Here is a 20,202-nt window from a genome sequence, read left to right as displayed (position 1 = left end):
TGAGAATTGAGACAATGTTGGCGTCATCTAGACGTCAGCCAGCGACTCAGTTGACTTGACAAACTTGGGCCTCTGTTTGCCACAGTCGGAACTGCTTTTTATTGTCGTTCTGTTTGGCTATTGATGCGCATTCGTGTTGCGAAAGGGGCATATTGGTTTGAGCATACCTTTAAATATGCCATACCTGCTTGTGCCACGCCCTAATAACTCTCGAGAGCTGTCTGATTCGAGAGACTTGTCGGAGCGTGCTAAAAAATTGGCTACTAATTCTAGAAGTTCTTTGAAGGTATGGCATATTAGTTAAATAATTCTTTTTACGACAGATTTAGAGCTGGGATCATCTCTATAAATATACCCAAAAGTTCAAAGAGTTTGCAACAAGTTTCTTTTTTTTTGTATTGCCTAATAGTCTAGCAAGTTCTTTGAAGGCGTAGAATTCTGACTAAAAAAACTCTATTTGCTACACTTGAGATCATCTTACAATAAGTCCATGATTTATAATCTATTATTAGCATCTTTTATCAAAATTTAGCTATTTTTGGCGGGTATTTCGTAGTCGGTCACAACCAATTGAGCTGCTTTATTGTTGTTCTGAGCTTTAAAAATCACATTCGCTGTTTCTTTGCGAATATACAGTCAGTCAGTTAGTCCGTCTGTCTCCCCGTCCGTCACTCTGTCCGTCATCCGTCCGTCCATCCGTCATTCACTCACATTTACTTGTTCATTCATTAAAGCAGGTGAAGCGCCCAGCTTAGCCATTGGGTTATTTATAAGCGCGTACTTGACAACTTTTGACTGGTTAGGCTAGGAGGTTCTCATCGCATGCGTGGGCGTCTTTACTTCGCATTGTTTGTATAATAAACTCAGAACTGGCTTTGTGCCATCTAACACCTAATAAGACTAATTGTTATATCAACCTATATACTATACACTTATATACTATATATATATATATATATACATATATATATATATTTTTTTTTTGCTTTGATGCAATTCGATTTCTACCTGAGCTTAACAAATTATCAAATTAGAGAGTTACAAATGAAAACATTGTTAACGTTAATGAATTGCCAAAAAAAAAAAACATATTGTTTTTGCAAATGATATGCTATTAGATACCACGTGTTGGAGATTATAAAGAAGACAGATATGGAGCGCAAGAGAGAGGGAGAGAGGTGGAGTGAGGGAGAAAGAGAGAGAGAGATAGATAAATAATTAGGTAGACAAATAGAGAGTAGAGAGGGGGATAGAGAGAAAGAGACAGCGAGTTACAGTGAGAGATAGAGGTAGAGAGAGAGAGATAGAGGTAGAGAGAGAGATAGAGATAGATAGATAGAGAGAGAGAGTCCTTCAGTCAGAGATACAGCGAGAGAGAGAGAGAGAGAGAGAGATAGAGATAAATAGATAGAGAGAGAGAGTCATTCAGTCAGAGATACAGCGAGAGAGAGAGAGAGAGAGAGAGAGAGGTAGAAAGAGATAGAGATAAATAGATAGAGAGAGAGAGTCATTCAGTCAGAGATACAGCGAGAGAGAGAGATAGAGAGAGAAAGAGAGAGAGAGAGATAGAGAGAGAGAGATAGAGAGAGAAAAGCAGACAGGGGAACGGAAAATAAAGGAAAAATTGAGATACCTATAGGAAGAGAAAGAAATACAGCTCCTTAAAAAACTTTTTTATAATAAAAAATACAATATCCAACTATTACAGGGTATCCAGCCGTCTCCCATATATACACAGTTATTGTTTTAACCAAAATAAAATCGCTCAAATTTCATCTCATTCAATTAATTTATTGAAGAGTCGTAATTTAATTTGATTTACCCGAATAGTTAAGACATTTCTTTGATTGCTTGGCTCTATATACGAATGTGTATCTATGTAAACATATATTTCGATGCGCATTATTAATTACAGAGCTGCCAATTATGGTCAGGTGTATACTGAACTATCAGCATATGCTAATGCCTACATGCCAGCAATTTGTGGCTGAACGAAGGCGTTTGTTTTTCTTTTCCACATTTCCAAAAACGGGGCTTGTAAATACGATTCGTATCGCTACGTGGAGATATGTGTAACATGCTAATTACAATTCAATAAATTTATATTAAGTTTCATTGATGCCGCGATCTCTACGGATATTACAAAATAAATTATAAAAAACTATATGTTAAAATTAAAAATATATAAATTAATGATATAAAAATATGTAAACACACGTGTTAACGAGCTTGCATATTGAGATGGAGGAGGTTTCATATGATATCATCAAATATATACATATATTCTTGATCAGAATTAGATGAACTTATACTATGAGCGCCCTTATCCTTGCGTCAATCAAAATTGATGGTTTGGGTTATAAAAGTTACCTATATGTCAGTTTTCAGCAATCATTTATTATAAATCGATAACAAACTGAAGTTCTATAAGCTATATATCTCCACGAGCAAATTTACTATATAAATTCTTTTAGCTTCCGAACCTTATGTCATTTTCGTGAAATCGATAAAAATCGAAAATAAACATTGGTTATCAAAGCGTTGAAGAGCTTCCCATTATAGCGCATACATAGCTCTGATCATCGATATTAAACTTTAGTTACATAAGTTATATAGTAGTATATCGCAGTTAAGGATATTGATAAATACATTCGCTTTAATACGATACTTAGTCCAATTATCACGCACTTCACAGACTTTAGGGTATTCCTTAGTCGTTCACTCTCGACTTCTTGTTGCCATTGGGTTCTGTTTTTAATTTAAGTACGAACGGAAGTCTGTAGGATACGAAAAATATGTAGGCTTGTAAATAGATTTGTTCATTTTCATTATATTTAATTTCCGTCGGCCCAAAAGACAAAGTTTGCTCTTTGTTATTTTTATTTTATTTTATTTTACTTTATTTGTTATACAAATATCTGTTCAAAAGAAACAAAATTAATGCCTAAATAAATACACTAAATGTGGATATAGAATTTGTTAAATTTGTCGCTTTTTTCTCTGCAAACTTTTTCTGGCTAAAATTTCTGTCTGAAATTTCAGCGCACAAATGCAAACAAAAGCTGAAAAAGTTCTTTATAAAATTAATATGTGGAAAAAACGCGCTTAAATAATTTGCAATGCTTTAAAAACGAAAGAGAGCTTAACTAATATCCGTATTTGAGTAAGCCGCTTAAGTACATTATTTCATTGTCTGACACAAGTTGAAGGTATCGATATGTTGTCTATCTACTCATTATTTATCGTTGGAAATTATCAAATTTAGTTTGAATTCCGTTGGTAAGATATATTTATATATGCTTGAATGATACGATGGTAACTAGGCAAACTATGTAGATCTTGAGAACTATCCATATCGATAATTGCTATCGATAATAACTATTAAAAGCTGTACCATATAATGCATATATAAATTTTTACTTTACTTTAATATATAAGTATTATCGATAAGGGATCGATAAATGTATATCGATAGATCTGATCAAGATTCTTAAAATATCGATATATATATTTCAAGAATCCTTACCGGAACTACATTCATAATATAATCATACTTATTTGAAAGTAGTAGTTACAATATAAAGATACATATATGTACATATGTATATAATAAATTTGGAATGTATGTAGCTTCGATAACTAATCTTGAAATATCGATATATGCATATCAATATACTTATTGAGATTCTTTATAGGAATTGCATTTATAATATACTATATATGTACATTTATATATTGCTCTTAGATAAATAAGATTAGACAGATTCAGTCGAGTATACTTGAGTCTAAGCTTTCATTATGTTGAAACCGCAGTCGAGGCAATATGCTTAGTTTGTAGAATAGTAATTTGAGTTGAATCTGGGTAAACTTGCCCAGTGGCCAATTGGCACTGCGGCAACTGCTTGAAATGCGGCCAATTTGAATGTGGCTCACGTCCGGGCCAATTGGCAATCCGATTGAAATTGTCAAATTGCGATTGGCCAAGCTTCACAAGTATTTTTGTCGATTTCCAATAATTGACCTGCAATTGACATTACTCATTTGGGTGGATTGAGACGCAATGCGATGCCACTAAAAAGGTGGCCCTGAGCAGTTGGGTCCTTTGTGGCCCAGCCAATGTCAATTTGCCGCCTGGCAGTCATTTAATTGTGCGTCTTGTGCAAATCCTACGGCTTACGCAGCTCATTTGTCAAATGCCCAAGGTCGCGTTGGCCGGGGGGGGCGGCTGAATGGAATCGAATCAAACTGGCGGTGAATGCCAAGAATACCTGCGAGAGCCCGGCCCCGCCCGGCCCGCCCGGCCTGGCCTGGCCTGTTCATAATTTATGCCGCCTAAATCAATCATATTCAATCATGGCGCGCTGCGGTGCAGCTGACGGATGGGCTAAGCCCGTCGTGCTAGACTCGGCCGAAAACCAGATTTCCATTGACAAATGTTATGCAATCAATTTGGCATTATTAATTTGAATACACGCCGCGCTTGACACCTGTGCAAGCACCTGTGCACCCCCAATGGCCCCATCCGCACAGCTCCAAAGCCAGGCCACGCCCACAATTCAATCGCCCTCACAGAGATAGATCGCCAAATAAAGCGTTTCGAGTTAGGCCAACAATCTGGTCGAGCGCTCTCAATTGTATACAAATTTATTCTCTATATATGCATATATTTTAGTAATTAATTTGTTCTTTGTTTTAATCGGCTCTACTAGAAACTGGATGTTGCCTTAAGAGTCTTGCCTTTCTTTCTGTATTTTTTTGAAAGGTCAAAAGTACTGCCCAACAAGATTCTGTCACCAAGCGCCAAACTCCAAAAGTTTGCGACATGATAAATCCCAATCGGAAAGCAGTCGATAGAAATTAATTCACAAATGTGAAGGGCATAGTAAAAAATTCAAATAAAAAATGTATAGGATATTTTATAAAGTACAAATTTAAATATCTAATTAAAATTATTTTTAAAAATAAAAAAAAATTAAAAGTAATCAAAAAGTTAACACACATTTTAAATATAAATAAAAGATAAAATAAAAATATAAATTAAAAGAGAAAATGACTTCATTAAAAACAATATGTATATATATTTTTCAACACATGCTAAAGTAAGTACCAAAAAAAAAAAAAATTAATTAAAGATCCAAACTATAAAAAATAGAAAATAAAAGCTACTTAAAAAATATAAATGAAAATATGAATAATAAAAATTAAGTAATTATATGTAAGTAAATAAGTAAAACAAAATTTAAAAAATTAAGGATCAATTAAAATGACTTAATTTATATAAATATATATTTACTCTAAAGTCACTTTGATATTATTTTAAAAAATTTCTTTGCCAGCGTGCTATTATCTACTATGCCCCCTTCGGATTTTTTCTCTATTCTCATAAGTTTGTGTCTGAATATGCGAACTTATATAATTAAATATATATAATCAATCATAGAATGATCATTGAAAATTTAAAAAAATGGATATTAAATACTCGGAAATACCTATATGATATTATACGTCATTATGAGACCTAAGATATATATATATATATATATATATATATATTATATACAGCTTAAGTCCAGACATTCAGAACACTTGAATTCGGCATTGTCAAAGGGCATAACATTTATATTATAATTGACAATTGGTATAAATAATTGAATAAAGTCCGCGAATGCGTTTATGGATAATTTGTGAGTCAAAGAAAGTGAAAAGAACTAAAATAGATGTCGGTTGCACTTAAAGTGTGGCCAATAATGGATTGTATTAGCCAGCTGACAGAGGACTCTAGTTGAGCAGGCGAGAGGGAGGAGGCAACACCTAGGGTGTTGGCCATTCAAATTGTCAGCCAATTTCCAGGCAATTTGCATAAATCAACAGCAATGCGGATTCGGATTCGAATTTGGATCAGCTATAAAGAGGACATGCCAGGACCTGGCCAGGGCACAGTGAAGCAATAGCAGCAATAGCAGACCAGATGTTGACTGAGGTAGACTCGACACGGGCCTTTCGGTATCAATGGTACTTCTGGCGCTGCATTGGCCTCCATCCGCCGGCTGAGGATTCGTTTTGGGCACGCCACTACAGGGCCTGGAGCATTGTGGTCAATGTGCTGCCCATGATCTGTATGCCGTTGTCCTTCTACATGGAATGCCTGCACAGTCGCTCCCTAACTGCATTCTGCGAGGCTTTCTATCTGGCCGCCGTCACCTTCGTGCAGCAGATGAAGCTGATCAATGTGATTCGCGTGCGTGGCCATTTGCTGGAGCTGCAGGTCATCATGCGGCAGCTGGATGGCCGTCTGCAGTCGGCGCCGGAACGTGAAGCCATACGCGATAAGATCGACGAGTCGGAAAAGATCTGTCGCTATGTATTGCAACTGTTCCTGTCGGCCGTTGTCAGTGGCTGTTGCTTTGCGGCCTGTTCAGCCGAACGTCAGTTGCCGTTCCCCTCCTGGATGCCGTGGGACTATCAGGAATCCCAGGGCATCTACGCACTGACTTTCGTAGTCCAGTCTTTGGGCATACTTGCCTTGGCAGTAATTTGCGCCAGCAACGATACGTATCCGCTGGTCTATCTCATCATGGTCGCTGCCCACTGCAAGGCGCTGGCCCTGCGCATCGCCAAGCTGGGCCACAATGCTCTCAGCCAGGAGCAGACGCACCAGCAGCTGCTTGCATGCATCCAGGATCATCAGACCATACTGCAGTAAAGAGACTTTATATATATACTATATAGATATAGATATATGTATGTAGTTTGTTTCCCATTCATTCATTTATTCGCCTGCAGATTGTTGAAAATCTTGAACACCTCCATGTCGAGCGCCTGCATCATTCAGTTCGTCTGCACGGCCACCTCTCTGTGCACCCTCTCGTACATCGTGATCTACATTGAGATGAGCTTCTTCCGGCTATGCCATGTGTTCTCCTTGCTGACGAGCATCACTATTGAGACGCTGCTCATCTGCTATGCCTCCGAGCAAGTCACCCACGAGGGCGGACAGATGGCCATTGCGATCTATGACACCAACTGGATCGATCAGCCGGTCCGTTTCCGGCGTACCCTGGTGCTCATGCTAATGCGCTCGCAGCGTCCCATTTGCATTGTGGCTGGCAATATTTTGCCGGTGCGCATGACAACGCTGCTTTCGGTAGGTAGAGTTTACTGTATGCGGGCAGAGGGTCTGGGAGATTTACTGTAATTTGAGCGAAGACGGACGGAAGGCACGGAGAGACGCATGCACAAACAGACGGGTGGATGGACATACATACGGACAGGAAGATGAAAGAGCAGACAGACGGAGAGACAGATAGATAGACGAAAGAGCAGACGGAAGGATAGACGGACAGACTGACAGATAAGCGAGCTAGACTCAGACGGACAGACGGGCAGACAAACAGATGGATGGACAAACGAAAAGACGGACGGATAGACAAACGAATAGACGGACGGATAGACAAACGAATAGACGGACGGATAGACAGACGTATAGACAGACGAACGGACGGACGAACAGATAGACAGACAGATAGACGGACAGACACATGATCGGACGAGCAGAGTCAGATTGATAGATGGACAGACTGGATTCCGGGCGGACCGACAGATGGGCGGACTGTTAGATGAGCAAACATCTAAACAGACAAACGGAGGAAAAGACAGACGGATTTAGAGACATTCGGACGAATGGAGTCACAAATGGGTTACTGGACATTCGGAACATCCGTCCGGACGGACAGACGGGCGGGTAGACGGTAGAACGGATGAACGGCTGGATGGTCTGAGGGGTGGACATTTCAACGGAGGGACGGTGTAATATATGTGTGGATGGGTTGACAATCGAACCGACAGACGATCTGACTAACAGGCGGAAGGACCGACAGATGGGTAGACTGACGAATGGGCGGACTGACAGATGGACGTAAATATGGAGGGACAGAGTAGAATGAAGAATCAGGTACATTTCCTTCGGCCTGTGCGACATATAATTTTATAAATCAAGTCAGTTATGATATATGTAGATAAACTAGATATTATATCGTTGACTTGGTTTCTATTCCTCTTTTTTTCAGGTTATCAAGGGAGCCTATACCATGTTCACGCTGTTAAAAGAAGCCAAATCGAAGAACTAAGTATATACGTACATATATACATACTTATATATAAGCAGTATATACAGGCCAGCCTTATGAATATCGTAGGACACTCTCCACACAGACACCATCACACACACACAGAGTCGTACAGCAAGGCTTTATATTATTGAAAATAATTGGCACGCACAGTTTAATAAGTAGGAGTCCTACCGACTGGAGGATACCTTCTACTGTAGTAGCACAAATGGCACTTGAGTTACCATTGATCTGAGCTGTGCGATAAATATCGCCTCGTCACGGTGCGCGATATATTTACTTGTAAAGAAATTCACTCTGTTCTCTTGTCACATGCAATGGCTTCTTCCCGTTTCTTCCCATATTCCCCATCGAGTCAGTTGCTGGGCATGCGAAGCCATTGAAGCGAATGCTCACCCAATATGGCCATCGACTGGCGGCGTTCCGTATCGCTGGCCATGCAGGACTCGGCTGGATGTGCGTGCGTGCGTGCGTGCGTGCGTGCGTGCCGCCATTTTCATATTCAGCTGCCACCGGAAATGCGCATTTTATGCAAGTGTCACCCAATGGCGTCCAGCGGAAGTTGTTTATCTTACGCAGCAACGCGGCGTATACGCGCTAGCCGTTGATAATATAATTATGAAAGTGTCATGTGAATGGGAAAAGGACATTTATATATGTATATACGCATATATACTAGGCCCGACTCGGCTTGGCACACACTTTGACCTGATGCTGGTAAAAGTCTACACTTTTGTGATTTTTTCCACTTCTTTTATTTTATACAATTCCTCTTCAATATAATTTGAAGAGTTTATAATATACTTTATATCAACTTTATATCATCTGTTTAAAGCTCATTATGAATAAACACTGTTACTAATAAATCTATTAGCCACAAAACAAAAGAGGTCTATCTATATATAAGCTACATAGAGCATGATATCATATCATAGGCATGATTATTGGTCAGAGCAGATTAAGATCTGTATGCACAGTTTTCAGTTTTTTATGAATATTATCCATTATAAATTATTTTTGATGCCTTAGTCGAATCGGTCTGCAAACAAAAGATCAAGTAATTCCGATTTACATAAAAGTATTTTGATCTCCTATTTTGATCTCTCTCTCACTTTCTCTCTCTCGCTCTCGTTCTATCTCTTACTCTCGCTCTCTCTCTCTCTCTCTCTCGTTCTATCTCTTTCCCTCTCTTTCTCTCGATCGTTTTGCACTACAACCCAAATCGGAAGAGTTTATCGGATTAAAGCATAGCTTCGTCTGATTGTTGGCAATTGTTAAAGGTAATGAAATTTCCCAATATTCTCTATTGATATACCATATAAACCTAGACGCATTTACCATTTATATCTCATTTAAGCTTTGTTGAACATGCGAGCAGAGCATTTAACAGTCGGCCAAGGCTGCAGCAATTAACAGCGCATCGGATTTAACTGAACACTTTTTAATTTTTAACTGATTTTCATAAAATGCATGCAGATAATAGCCGCGTGTCTGGTTCGGTGGCCAAGCGGAGATAGCTATCCTTTTTAGCCCTTTTATCCTTGCTCATTTTTTGCCGTTTGTTGTTGTTGTTGTTGTTGTGTGCATGTCAACGGATTTGCGGGTCTGTGACTTTTATGAGCCTCTGACACTGAAGCGCCGCATCGCCATGGATTGCCCCCTTGGCCATGGACTTTTGAAGCGCTTATTACATAATCCTGCTGCTCATTATTAAATGAATTTACAGGATATTAACAAAAAAAAAAAAAAAAAAAAAAAAAAAGGGAAGCGAATAGCACCGCATGCTGCCATCTGCTTTAGTTCTCTCTCAATCGCCGCTCATTAAATGCAACAATTTTAATTGATGCCGCGCGCTGCTGCCGCTGCTCCTGCTGCTGCCGCTGCTGCTGCTGCTGCTGCTGCGGCTGACATCCCGCTTATGAGCAAATCAGAGCTTAATCATATTTGCAGAAATGTTTTCAATTAAACGACAATGAGACGAGCCACGACCAAAGCCCGCATAAGTCGGTTAATGGATATGCGATTTACGATTTGTCGTGGCGACCGTAAATTATCAGTGTTATTAAAATGGCCAACGGGCCACTCTATATCCCTATCATATATATTAAATCATTTCCACTATAAGCCGATACATTAATTACATACATTAATTACATATGTGTATGTGTATATATGCATATCTTATATGAAGTATTGGGATTTTGCTAGATATCTCTGGATAGGGTTGAGACAGTCGTGCTCAAAATATCATCTTAATTCTTTGTATTAGTGCAAGAGAGATCGGGATTGAATGGAGCTTAAATTACACATATAAATGTGCTTATATATATATATAAAAGCTTAGCTTACAAATTGGAGTTCAGTGTTTCATAGCTCGAATACCACTCTCACTCTCGCTCGCTCCTGAGCAAGAGAGTTTGTTTCTTTTCGCTTTCATTTTCTATTGAGCGCCTTGAGTTGAACTGTTCGTGTGACGACGCTCTCTTAACGAACATCGTTTTGAGAGAGATACGATTAACGCTCGTAGTTTGAAAATAACTCAATAAGTCAATGCAAACTCTCTTTACACTCTTCCACTCATACTCACATTCACATGTCCATGCTCAATTTACATACGCAACAGATATGCTTAGCGAATACAACAATCATATGCATACCACTACATTCACAAAACACTTTCTGCTTGCTTGCACTCAACCAAACGGTTAGGGAGCAATCAGAGCGAAACAAAACAACAACATAAACAACGGCTAATCGATCGCGAATGAGCTCGTAAAGGAAGCGATGCAAATGGCGCGCTCTGAGTCTTTTCGCAGTGTGTGAGTGAGAAGCGAAGAAACGGTAAACAATTATAAGCAAGCTATGCTCCCTTGTGTGGAAGTGATATCTCCTATAAGCAGAGTTGCAGCTCTTATTTATCTTGCTTGTATATCACTCAAACCTTGGCTTATGAGAATTCACTCAAACCCCAATGAGTGAGGTGAAAGCTCTTTTCAAGCAGAAAGCACTCACTGAAGAGTCAAGGACTATTAATGTAGTTCCTAAATCATATTCGTATGTGCAAACAGCTGGAAAACAGGTGATAACCGTGTAGTAAATTAATGAAAATCAGGTGGAAATAAATCAAACGAGTTCAGCATATAAAAGCGATTAAGCATTGAATGCTCTAATTTCAGCAATAAAAAGTGTCAATTAGCAATTCATATATGTGTATGTATGTATATATAATATTATTATATTAACATCTACAAAAATGAAACACACATTGCCATATAGTATATATAAACATAGCGAGTATATATTTGAAATTTAAAATATTTACACAGAAAACCACAGCGATAGTTGGCAGAACTTAGAGAGAGTCGGGAATGTAAAAAAAATACATATATTTTTAGGTAATTAATCTTTATGAATTACATGCAGCACAGCACCAATAAAACATTAAAAAAAAAAGAAAAAACAAAAACAAAAACAAAAATTATAACAACATTAAAATCTATGCAGCTGAAAGTTTATGCAAAATAATTAGCAAACAGCAGCAACAATTGCAGAGAAAAGGTTCTTAAAATGGATTCAAAAGAAATGTGAAAAGAAGCACACACCTAGATAAACATACACACACACACACAGACATACATGCACAAAGACTGTCATAAATGAGTAGCTGCAGCAATGATTGCTGCTGTTGCTGTTGCTATTGTTGTTGCTGTTGCTGTTGCTGCAGCTGTTGTTGCTGTTGCCTTTGATGTCGTCTGGCTCAGCGCTTAGGGATATTTCACAATGTTCGCAGCGGCTGACGTCTGTTTGATGGCAGCAGCACCTGCGCTATTGTCACCTGCCAGCCTTCCACTTGTTGCGGTTGGCGCTGCTGCCAGTCGCTGCTGCTGCTGTTGTTGCTGCTGTTGCTGTTGCTTTGTGCTCACTGCAGCTGCCGGATGATACAAATGCGTGCCATAATGCACAGCGCCCGGATGGCTAAAATATGGAATTACGGCAGGACTCGACGAGTGCTGTTGCTGCTGCTGCAGCGACTGTTGCTCCTCGGCAAAGCCGGCCAAGGACCCAGCATGGCTCTGATAGAATTGTTGATGCTGCTGCTGCTGCTGCTGGTGTTGCAGCATTGGCTGATAGTGTTGGTATTGGTGCAGCGGCTGCGGCTGCTGGTGTCCTAATGCGTTCGCCGCTGTCAATCGGACAACATGAATTGGTGGCGTTGACTCATGTCCCAGATTGTATGTCGCCTTCGGGTTATTATTGCTAAAGCGTGGCAATATTGTAAATTGATGTTGCTGTTGCAACTGCTGCTGCTGCTGCTGCTGATGATGATGATGATGTTGCTGCTCGGCTGGCGCCTGCACATAAATGGGATTGTAGTGGACGATGGGCAACGACTGATGCTGTTGGCCGTGCAGTGCTGCTGGTGTGGGCAGCACCAATGTTGCTGTTGTTGTTGCTGTTGCTGCTGTTGTCGCTGGCGCTGTGGCGGATGGACTTGCTGCTGATGGCACTGACGCATATTTATGCTGCTGCTCCGCCTGCTTAAGCCCTAGCCGCAATAGTCGCGCCTGTTGCTGCTGCTGTTGTTGTTGCTGGTGCAGCGGATATGCTAAAAAAAAAAAAAGAAACATTTGTAGAAATTGTTAACCAGCTCATTGTCATTGGCTCATCATCACAGCACTCGATGCCAAAGGCTCAATTCACCCAAATTGCTCGTTGCCGTTGCCGTTGCTGATGTTGCTGCCCACCAGCAACATGTGTGCAATTCGCTGTTTAGTTTTCGACTTTGTCTCATTTCGATGCTGTATGACACCACAAACACAAACGCTGTGGCTTGGCTCTGGCTGGGATTTATGTACTGTTAGCCAGCTCCATGCTCCGGCGACATATTGCCCCCAGACTGCCCCAACCCCCGCCCCGCCCCTGTGGCACCATTGTAATGCGCTAAGCGGATTTCATGGGACGAACTACTGCCACGCCCAGCTGGGGTGCTAAAAGTGCTTCCGAAAAGGAATATGAAATCAGTTCAAAGTGCATCAGGAAAATACAGTCTTTACAGTCTTCAGCCAGCTGGAGCTGGGCTATACGAGTATATCGTATAGCTATTACATCCTTCAAGCTGTGCTTAAAAGGTTACTGAACATAAGTTTACTAACTGCTAAAAAATTGAATTGAACAAGAGGTCTTCAATAGGCCTTGAGTACTTAAGCCTGTACCACACACCCTGAGACCCTAGAGCTGCCTTCGCTAAACTTTGGATTAGCCTACACCTCGTATACACCTACACCTAGTATATGTATATCCTAAGCTACTCAGGACAAAAACTGGTCAAAGTGAATTGTTTTTGATTTTTTGACTATTTTCGTACTTTTAAAATAGTAGCTCAAAATTAGTTTACAAACTGAGTTTACGATGTTTTGAATGGGTTAGACTTAACTGCCCAATACAGCTGGAGCTCACAATGCGGAGTTTTCATTAATCTTAGCCTCTTTTCTGTATATGTGTGCATCGATATACGCTCACACATGCATGCAAAATCGTAGATCTCCGCTATTCTATTCTATTCACCTAAAGATGTGGCGAGGCATTCGAAATTCGAAATATTCTACAACTGCAGACTAAACTCTGAAGCCTGTTTAAGTTTTATGATCATTTGAAAATATCTATTATCATCGATATTAGGAATATGGACTGCGTTATCGATAAAAATGTAGATTCGCACTGCAAACGTCATACAAGACTATTCATCAGCTGTGGTCTCGTCGCTGAATCGCCTTTAGCATCTACGATCTTCAAACTCTACTTATAAAACCAAATAAAAATATCGATTATTATCGATACTAGGAATATAGGACTGAGCTATCAAGAATTTATATTCAAATATTAATATCAAAATCAGAAATGTTTATCTCTGAAACGTCTTTAACTTTTATGATCTTCTGGTCTTGTTTAAGAGACAAATCGATATATCGATTCGTATCGTTACTAGTAATATATTATCGATAAATGTGTAGACTTGCTCTGCATATGTCATTCATGGCTGGCGATATTCCCGGTTCAGTCATACGGACGAACGGACAGATGAACGATTGAAGCACCGTTCTCGAGATTAGTTTACCTACCGTACAACGTGCTTTGCTGACCCGCTGGCTGCTCGACATAGGTCGCTGGGGTCTGCTGGTAGATGCGCTGCAGGTGCAGCTGGGGCTGCGACTGGGGCTGGTGCAGTGGCCCCAGCTTCGGCTGCTGATAAATGAGGGGCTGATAGAGAGCAGCGGCAGATGTGGGCGCCACCTTTGGATAAACAGTTTGCAATTGGTGTTGCTGCTGGTGTTGTTGCTGTTGCTGCTGTTGCTGCTGGAGCTGCTGGGCGGCAGCTAGCAATACGTTCGCTGGTATCTGTAAATAGTGCTGCCCGTAGGCAGCAATCGGGGTGGGCACCGCCGAGGGCGCACTAACTAGGTCCGATTGATAGTACGGTCGGTAGATGCCTTGATGGTCGCGTGCCAATGGGCCGAGCAGTTGCATAATCGGCTGGCTGGCAGCCGAGGCAACTGTTGCTGTTGGTGCTGCTGTGCTGGTGCTGGTGCTGGTGCTGGTAGTGCTGCTGCTGCTGCTGCTGCTGCTCGCGGCAGTAGTGGGCGCCGTTGGCAGGAGGCCGGCGCTCAATTGCTGCTGCAGCTGACGCATATATGAGAGCGGTATGGCGATAATGTACTGTACGCGATGCCCCTGCAATGGCAGATGCTGCTGCGGTGCAGCGGCTGCTCCATATTGATATTGCTGCGGGCCAGCGCGCTCATAAATGCTCGGCTCGGCCTCCACATAGCTGTAGCTTGGACTCTGCGCCGATTTGGCAGTCACTGCTCGCTGATACAGCTCCACTTGTGGCGGCACTGCGAATCTAAATCGATGCGGAATTTGCTGCTGCTGCTGCTGCTGCTGTTGCTGTTGCTGCTGTTGTTGTTTTGGTGCAAATTGCAGTGGACCTGGCAGGGCTGCCTTCTGCTCCACTGCTGTGGGCGGCACATACCGTATGTCCGGCTTATCGTAGTAGCCCTGCAAGAAGTGAGTTAATTAAATGCAGTTGCTGCTGCTGCTGCTGCTGCTGCTTCTGCTGCTGTTGCATACCTGTGGCGCTGCATCCGCTGCCGTGTAGCGCACCGTCGTCGGCCCAAAGATGGTTCCACTCTCGGCGGCCTCGTAGTAGGCGCCCGATGGGTAGATGGGTCGGAAGGCCGTCTCTTTGGCTGCTTTGCTTGTGTAAACAGAGGCTGCAAATGAAGGAAAAGTCAAGAAAATTAATTAAGAGAAAACTTCATTAAACTCTGAAGAGGTGAGAATGATGCAGTCGGCAGTGCTCGACTCTAGCAGATACCCTAAACGCTGTGAACTTTCCACTCGCTATACGCATACACTCACATGTGCATACACACAAGCACAGCTGCACAGCGACTGCGCTCGGGCTGCGCTCAAGGGCTTTACTATAGGAAACTAATTGCTGCATAACTTTTGATCTAGTTGGAGTTTTCCAATCAAATTTTCAGAGCGTTACATGTTTGCCAAATTACAACGCTCAGCTATTTCGAATTTCCTGTACCTGAAATCCCATCTATTCTAAATATGTAATCTCTTAATTTTACTATTAATAATAACGAATATCTTTCTACTTATCGTTAAATATGTATACACTTTATGACAGCTGCCACGCCTACTTTAATGTATTACCCCCCAATGGTTGCAGATTATGCTTTTAGTGAGCAGCAGACGAGGAACTCAGCTTATCACCTTGAGCAGGGATATAGATGGTTCCTAGCAACTGCCACGCCTACTTCTACCGGTAACATACTTCTCCACCCAACGAATATACCCTAAGAGCCCTCTTCCACTAGCTGCAGTGTATAGCCGGTAAATTGCAGTGAAGTGTTCTTAGAAACTTCACTCACCTGTCTGATCCGATGAGTCGCGCTTCTCCGTCCTGCTCTTCGGTTCCTCGACGCTGGGCGTTAGCTTTGTGGTGGCAACGGCTTCAGCTTGGGCCTGCTCAGTCGCCGGCTTGGACTCCAGCTCGGCGGCCTGGCCAAGCAGGAAGCAGCACAGGCCCAACACGGCAAGCTGGCAGTGAGAGAGACAGAGAGAGAGAGAGAGAGAGAGGCAGAGGGGAGATCAATTTTAATTCATATTTAATTTGAAAATTAATAATAATTTCCAAATGGCAGTTTTAATCGGATTTTAATGCTCATTTCGCTAAAAGTGAGAAGCGGCACAAACATTTGACTCAATGTTGCACGTTTGTGCTTTTGTGTTGTTTGTCCATTTGATGTTGCATTGTAATTACAATTTCATACAATAATTTTATTAAATCTTGAATTATTATTTCAATTGCGACAGCGCACACGATTAAACAAATTGCAGTTGTTGTTGTTGTTGTTGCTGCAATTACAATCATAATTGCACTGTGCAACATAATTAAAAACTATTAATTATGTTGCCACACACGCACACACGCACACACACACACACACACACACACACAGCTTAATGTCTGCCACGTGCCAGCGAACCTGATCGTAGTTCAAAATGTTTAGCAGCTATAACTGTAATTAGTTTTCGACATGGTTTGAGCCAAGTTGCCAAGTCGACCTGTCCAACAGCTGAACTTTATTACCAACTGCCAGCTGTGAGCGTAAATCAGCCTGAGACAGATTTAGCTAGAGCGATTCGTATATTTCATTAAGCAAAACAATTCATCAGTCAATTGACATCGCAATGATTGAAGCTAAGTTGGCTGGGCAGAGGCAGCTGCTCCGACAGCTCAATCTAAAATATTTGACATCTATTTAGAATAGTATATGAGATTCCACAAATATACATACATATATGTATGTAGCATATGTCAGCTTTAGAAAGTGCCCGAAGCGTTGGCAAATCACAAATGTGCATAAACAATGTCTGCATGTCAAATATTTTGCCTGAATCAACGGGAAGGAATCGGAGCTGGCTTTATATGACAGCTCATTCGAGAGTTAACACTTCCAAATTGGTTTATCAAGTTAATGCTTTTATTCGGCAACATGATCCTGCAGTGCATCCCATTTCATGGACGTCCTGCAGAGTCGCTTCCATGAATCACACTGACGGCAGAGCTGCCATAAATCTTTTCCTTTTTTTTTTTTTTATTTATACAAAAATTGATGCTTCGGATTGCATGCTTATACGGTTGAATCCCGTTAATACGATGCTCAATGGGCCATCGCTACACCCGGAGGGCGCTATAACCGTACAAGTTTCCACACATAAATGTTTGCTTGACCAGAATCGCAATAGCCGTACGGGTGCTACAAACGGAGTCGTTATAACCGGGTTCTACTGTATATAAAAATTCCATGAAATGGAATGTAAAAATTGCTGTTTCAGCTTAAATTATATAAGCATAATTATATATTATTGTTATATTATATTGTGTATGAATTATACATTAATAAGCCTTATACAAAAAAGAAAAAAAATCATAAATAAATATTCAAAAAATTAAACTATAAAAAAAAAAGAAAAATATGACATCGAATTTTCTATTGTATTCCCTATTTTATGATTATTTAAATCTGTGTAACTCAAAAAAAAAGCAATAGAAAAAAATCATAAATCAAAATCAACTAATTTCCTATTCAATACACTTAAAAAAAAAAAAAAAAAAAATTAATAAATATTTGTCATTGAATTTTCTATTTAATCCTCTATTTTATGATAATTCCAATTTGTGTAACTCTAAGAAAAAAACAGCCAATATTTAATGGTTCCTATATTAGACTTATCAATCGAAGAGCCACAGTAGGTCAAATATTTAAATGTATAAATTTATTGAATTACCAGGTATAGCTCTTAAAATTCTCAACAAGGCATAAGTCATTATATATAAATTTATCATTCTATCAATTTAACCATCGAATTGTTTATCGATCTATACGAAATATCCTTGTAAAGTTATAATAGTTATAAATTTATCTATTAATCTAATTGATATATGATTATTTATCGATCTATAATAATTGTCTTTGTCACATTAATTCGGCGGATGACTTCAATCATGCCATATTTAACTATCATTCTATCTATCTATACTGAATAAATTGCCTCTATGGGGAGCATATTATAATCTTTTGTGTTTTTAGTTCTAGTTTGTAGCTGCGTGAGGCATGAAATGTTCGATTCATTAAATTTGCAATTAATTAACTATGGATTAAAAATTAATGAAGAGCAAAAATAAATATTTGTAATTTTATAAATATGATTTTGTTCAATTTTCATATAATTGTGATTGTATTTATTAAATGATTTTTTTTTATGATTTATGATTGCGCAATAAATAATAGAATTATAAAGCATTTAAGCATTCAGGCACAAAGGCTAAAATCAAATTTAAGCACATTGAATAAACAAATAAAAACATATATATATATATATATATATATATATATATATATATATATATATATATATATATATATATATAATAAATAAATATATACATTTATGTATATGTGTGAGTTAGATGTATATATGTATATATATATATATTTATTTATATATTTTTTTTTATATATTTATATCTCTTATTTATCAACTAAATCACAAGTTAATCAGCGCAAAAATTGCAACAAATTATGGGAGCAAACAATGTTGCGGTTTATTATAATATTTACTGCTCTCTTCTTCTGCTAGCTTTTAGTTTTTTTTTTTTTTCATAAATTGTATTTTTTATTCACCTTTAAAAGCGACATTGTTTGCCAACGCTTTGTTTATTTAATATATTTCAAATGTACTTCAAAAAAAAAAAAAAAAAAAAAAAAAAAAAAAAACAAAAACAAAACCAAAACAAACACACAAAATTTTAATTCACATATAGTTATGTATCTATCTCGATATAGATGTATATATCTTTGTATTCGCACTGTATTGAAGACGGTTTTGTGTTTGGTTATTCGATATGTTTGGCGGGCGACGCGTGTAATTAAATATATTACGTATACGCGGCGTAAGCGCGACTCGCTGATCGCTGCTCGTGGCTGTTGGCGTTGGCGTTGGCTCGTGGTTAGCTAACGAAGTGAGAGTGAAATTGGCAATGCGGCTGCAGCGCGTTTTATAGGCAATGGCAGGCAGGCAGGCAGCCAGGTAGGCAGCCAGGTGGGCCTGGCATGCAACATGCAGCTTGCCGCATGGGTGCAAGCACCTGAGCAACAAGAGCGTTTATTCAGCTGTTTGTTTTCATTTCATTTTCGCTTGAGTTTTTCGCATTCGTTTCGGGGGATTTGTTTTCATTTGCTGCATAATCGCGACCATAATCGAGTGCTTATAATTAGTTGGCCTTGGCCATTGTGAGGCGCCTGTGAGCCATGAGCTAAGAGCTGTTGTTGTTGTTGCTGTTGTTGCTGCTGTTGTTGTTGTTGCTGCCTTGCTTGGAGCATCAAGTGCAACAGCAATTGCTACCAATTAGCTGTCGCTGGCGGCGGGGCTTTCTGAGTTTTCTCGTTTTTCACTTTGCTGCCGCAAAATGCAAATTCTACTTAACAGCGGCAACAACAAATATATTATGAAGCCTTGCCTTGGTTAGCGGGCAACGCTGTAGCTGCCTCAAGCTGCATCTAGTTTGCTTTGTCCACGACCATGTCCATGGCGCTGCCCAACCACCACCCGCTCCACCCTGATCCATCCGCCTGTCTGTCTGTTGCAGGCCATGTTGCTGTCATTCTTTGTGCAGCTGCAGCATCCGTGTCGTGGCACTGTTCCTGCCACCAGCTGCTGCTGCTGCTGCCGCTGCCGTTCCATTTTCTTTACTCATTTTTTGTTTCGCCCCTGGCTCTCCCTCTCTCTCTCTCTCTCTCGTACGGCCATCCCTTTGCCATTAACGTCTGCCTCTAGTTTATGAGCTTGTGCTTCATATTTGCATTGGAATTTATTGCGTGCTCAGTTTATATCTATTAATCCTCATACGCAAGGCGCGCCACGATCCAGGCGCGCCCATTTCCGCTTTAATTAGCCAGTTTAGCCTATTTAGGTGGATGTTTTAGCCTTTTATGTT

The 20,202-nt window shown here is 40.0% G+C and overlaps 2 protein-coding genes across 2 annotated transcripts; one reads left to right on the top strand and one right to left on the bottom strand.

Annotated features, from left to right (window-relative positions):
- The first annotated feature begins 5,600 nt into the window (after positions 1 to 5,600).
- On the top strand, positions 5,601 to 8,996 carry LOC6584577 (putative odorant receptor 19b). Its single transcript, XM_032732205.2, has 3 exons — positions 5,601 to 6,694; positions 6,746 to 7,144; positions 8,067 to 8,996. Exons 1-3 carry the CDS (start codon positions 5,969 to 5,971, stop codon positions 8,124 to 8,126), a joined length of 1,185 nt encoding a protein of 394 aa, XP_032588096.2. The 5' UTR covers positions 5,601 to 5,968; the 3' UTR covers positions 8,127 to 8,996.
- A 2,401-nt stretch (positions 8,997 to 11,397) lies between these two features.
- Positions 11,398 to 19,949, bottom strand: LOC6584576 (alpha-protein kinase 1). Its single transcript, XM_044008639.1, has 5 exons — positions 19,824 to 19,949; positions 16,070 to 16,238; positions 15,255 to 15,397; positions 14,246 to 15,182; positions 11,398 to 12,762 (listed from the first exon to the last, which is right to left on the bottom strand). The coding sequence occupies exons 1-5, from the start codon at positions 19,947 to 19,949 to the stop codon at positions 11,891 to 11,893; spliced, it is 2,247 nt and encodes a 748-aa protein (XP_043864574.1). The 3' UTR covers positions 11,398 to 11,890.
- Between the last annotated feature and the right edge of the window lie 253 nt (positions 19,950 to 20,202).

Source organism: Drosophila mojavensis, unplaced genomic scaffold (assembly GCF_018153725.1).
Source record: "Drosophila mojavensis isolate 15081-1352.22 unplaced genomic scaffold, ASM1815372v1 contig_136, whole genome shotgun sequence".
Taxonomy (NCBI): domain Eukaryota; kingdom Metazoa; phylum Arthropoda; class Insecta; order Diptera; family Drosophilidae; genus Drosophila; species Drosophila mojavensis.
The sequence above is the reverse complement of the archived record's forward strand: the minus strand, read 5'-3'. Positions and strand labels throughout refer to the sequence as shown.

What these genes read in the sequence shown, in the direction of transcription:
- LOC6584577 (XM_032732205.2), top strand. Translation starts at nt 5,969, where the DNA reads ATGTTGACTGAGGTAGACTCGACACGGGCCTTTCGGTATCAATGGTAC. An exon ending in TCCAGGATCATCAGACCATA is followed by an intron (nt 6,695 to 6,745) that starts CTGCAGTAAAGA and finishes AGATATATGTAT; the next exon opens with GTAGTTTGTTTCCCATTCAT. An exon ending in GCATGACAACGCTGCTTTCG is followed by an intron (nt 7,145 to 8,066) that starts GTAGGTAGAGTT and finishes TCTTTTTTTCAG; the next exon opens with GTTATCAAGGGAGCCTATAC.
- LOC6584576 (XM_044008639.1), bottom strand. Translation starts at nt 19,949, where the DNA reads ATGGAACGGCAGCGGCAGCAGCAGCAGCAGCTGGTGGCAGGAACAGTG. An exon ending in AGACAGGCGGATGGATCAGG is followed by an intron (nt 16,239 to 19,823) that starts GTGGAGCGGGTG and finishes TCTCACTGCCAG; the next exon opens with CTTGCCGTGTTGGGCCTGTG. An exon ending in CGACTCATCGGATCAGACAG is followed by an intron (nt 15,398 to 16,069) that starts GTGAGTGAAGTT and finishes CTTCATTTGCAG; the next exon opens with CCTCTGTTTACACAAGCAAA.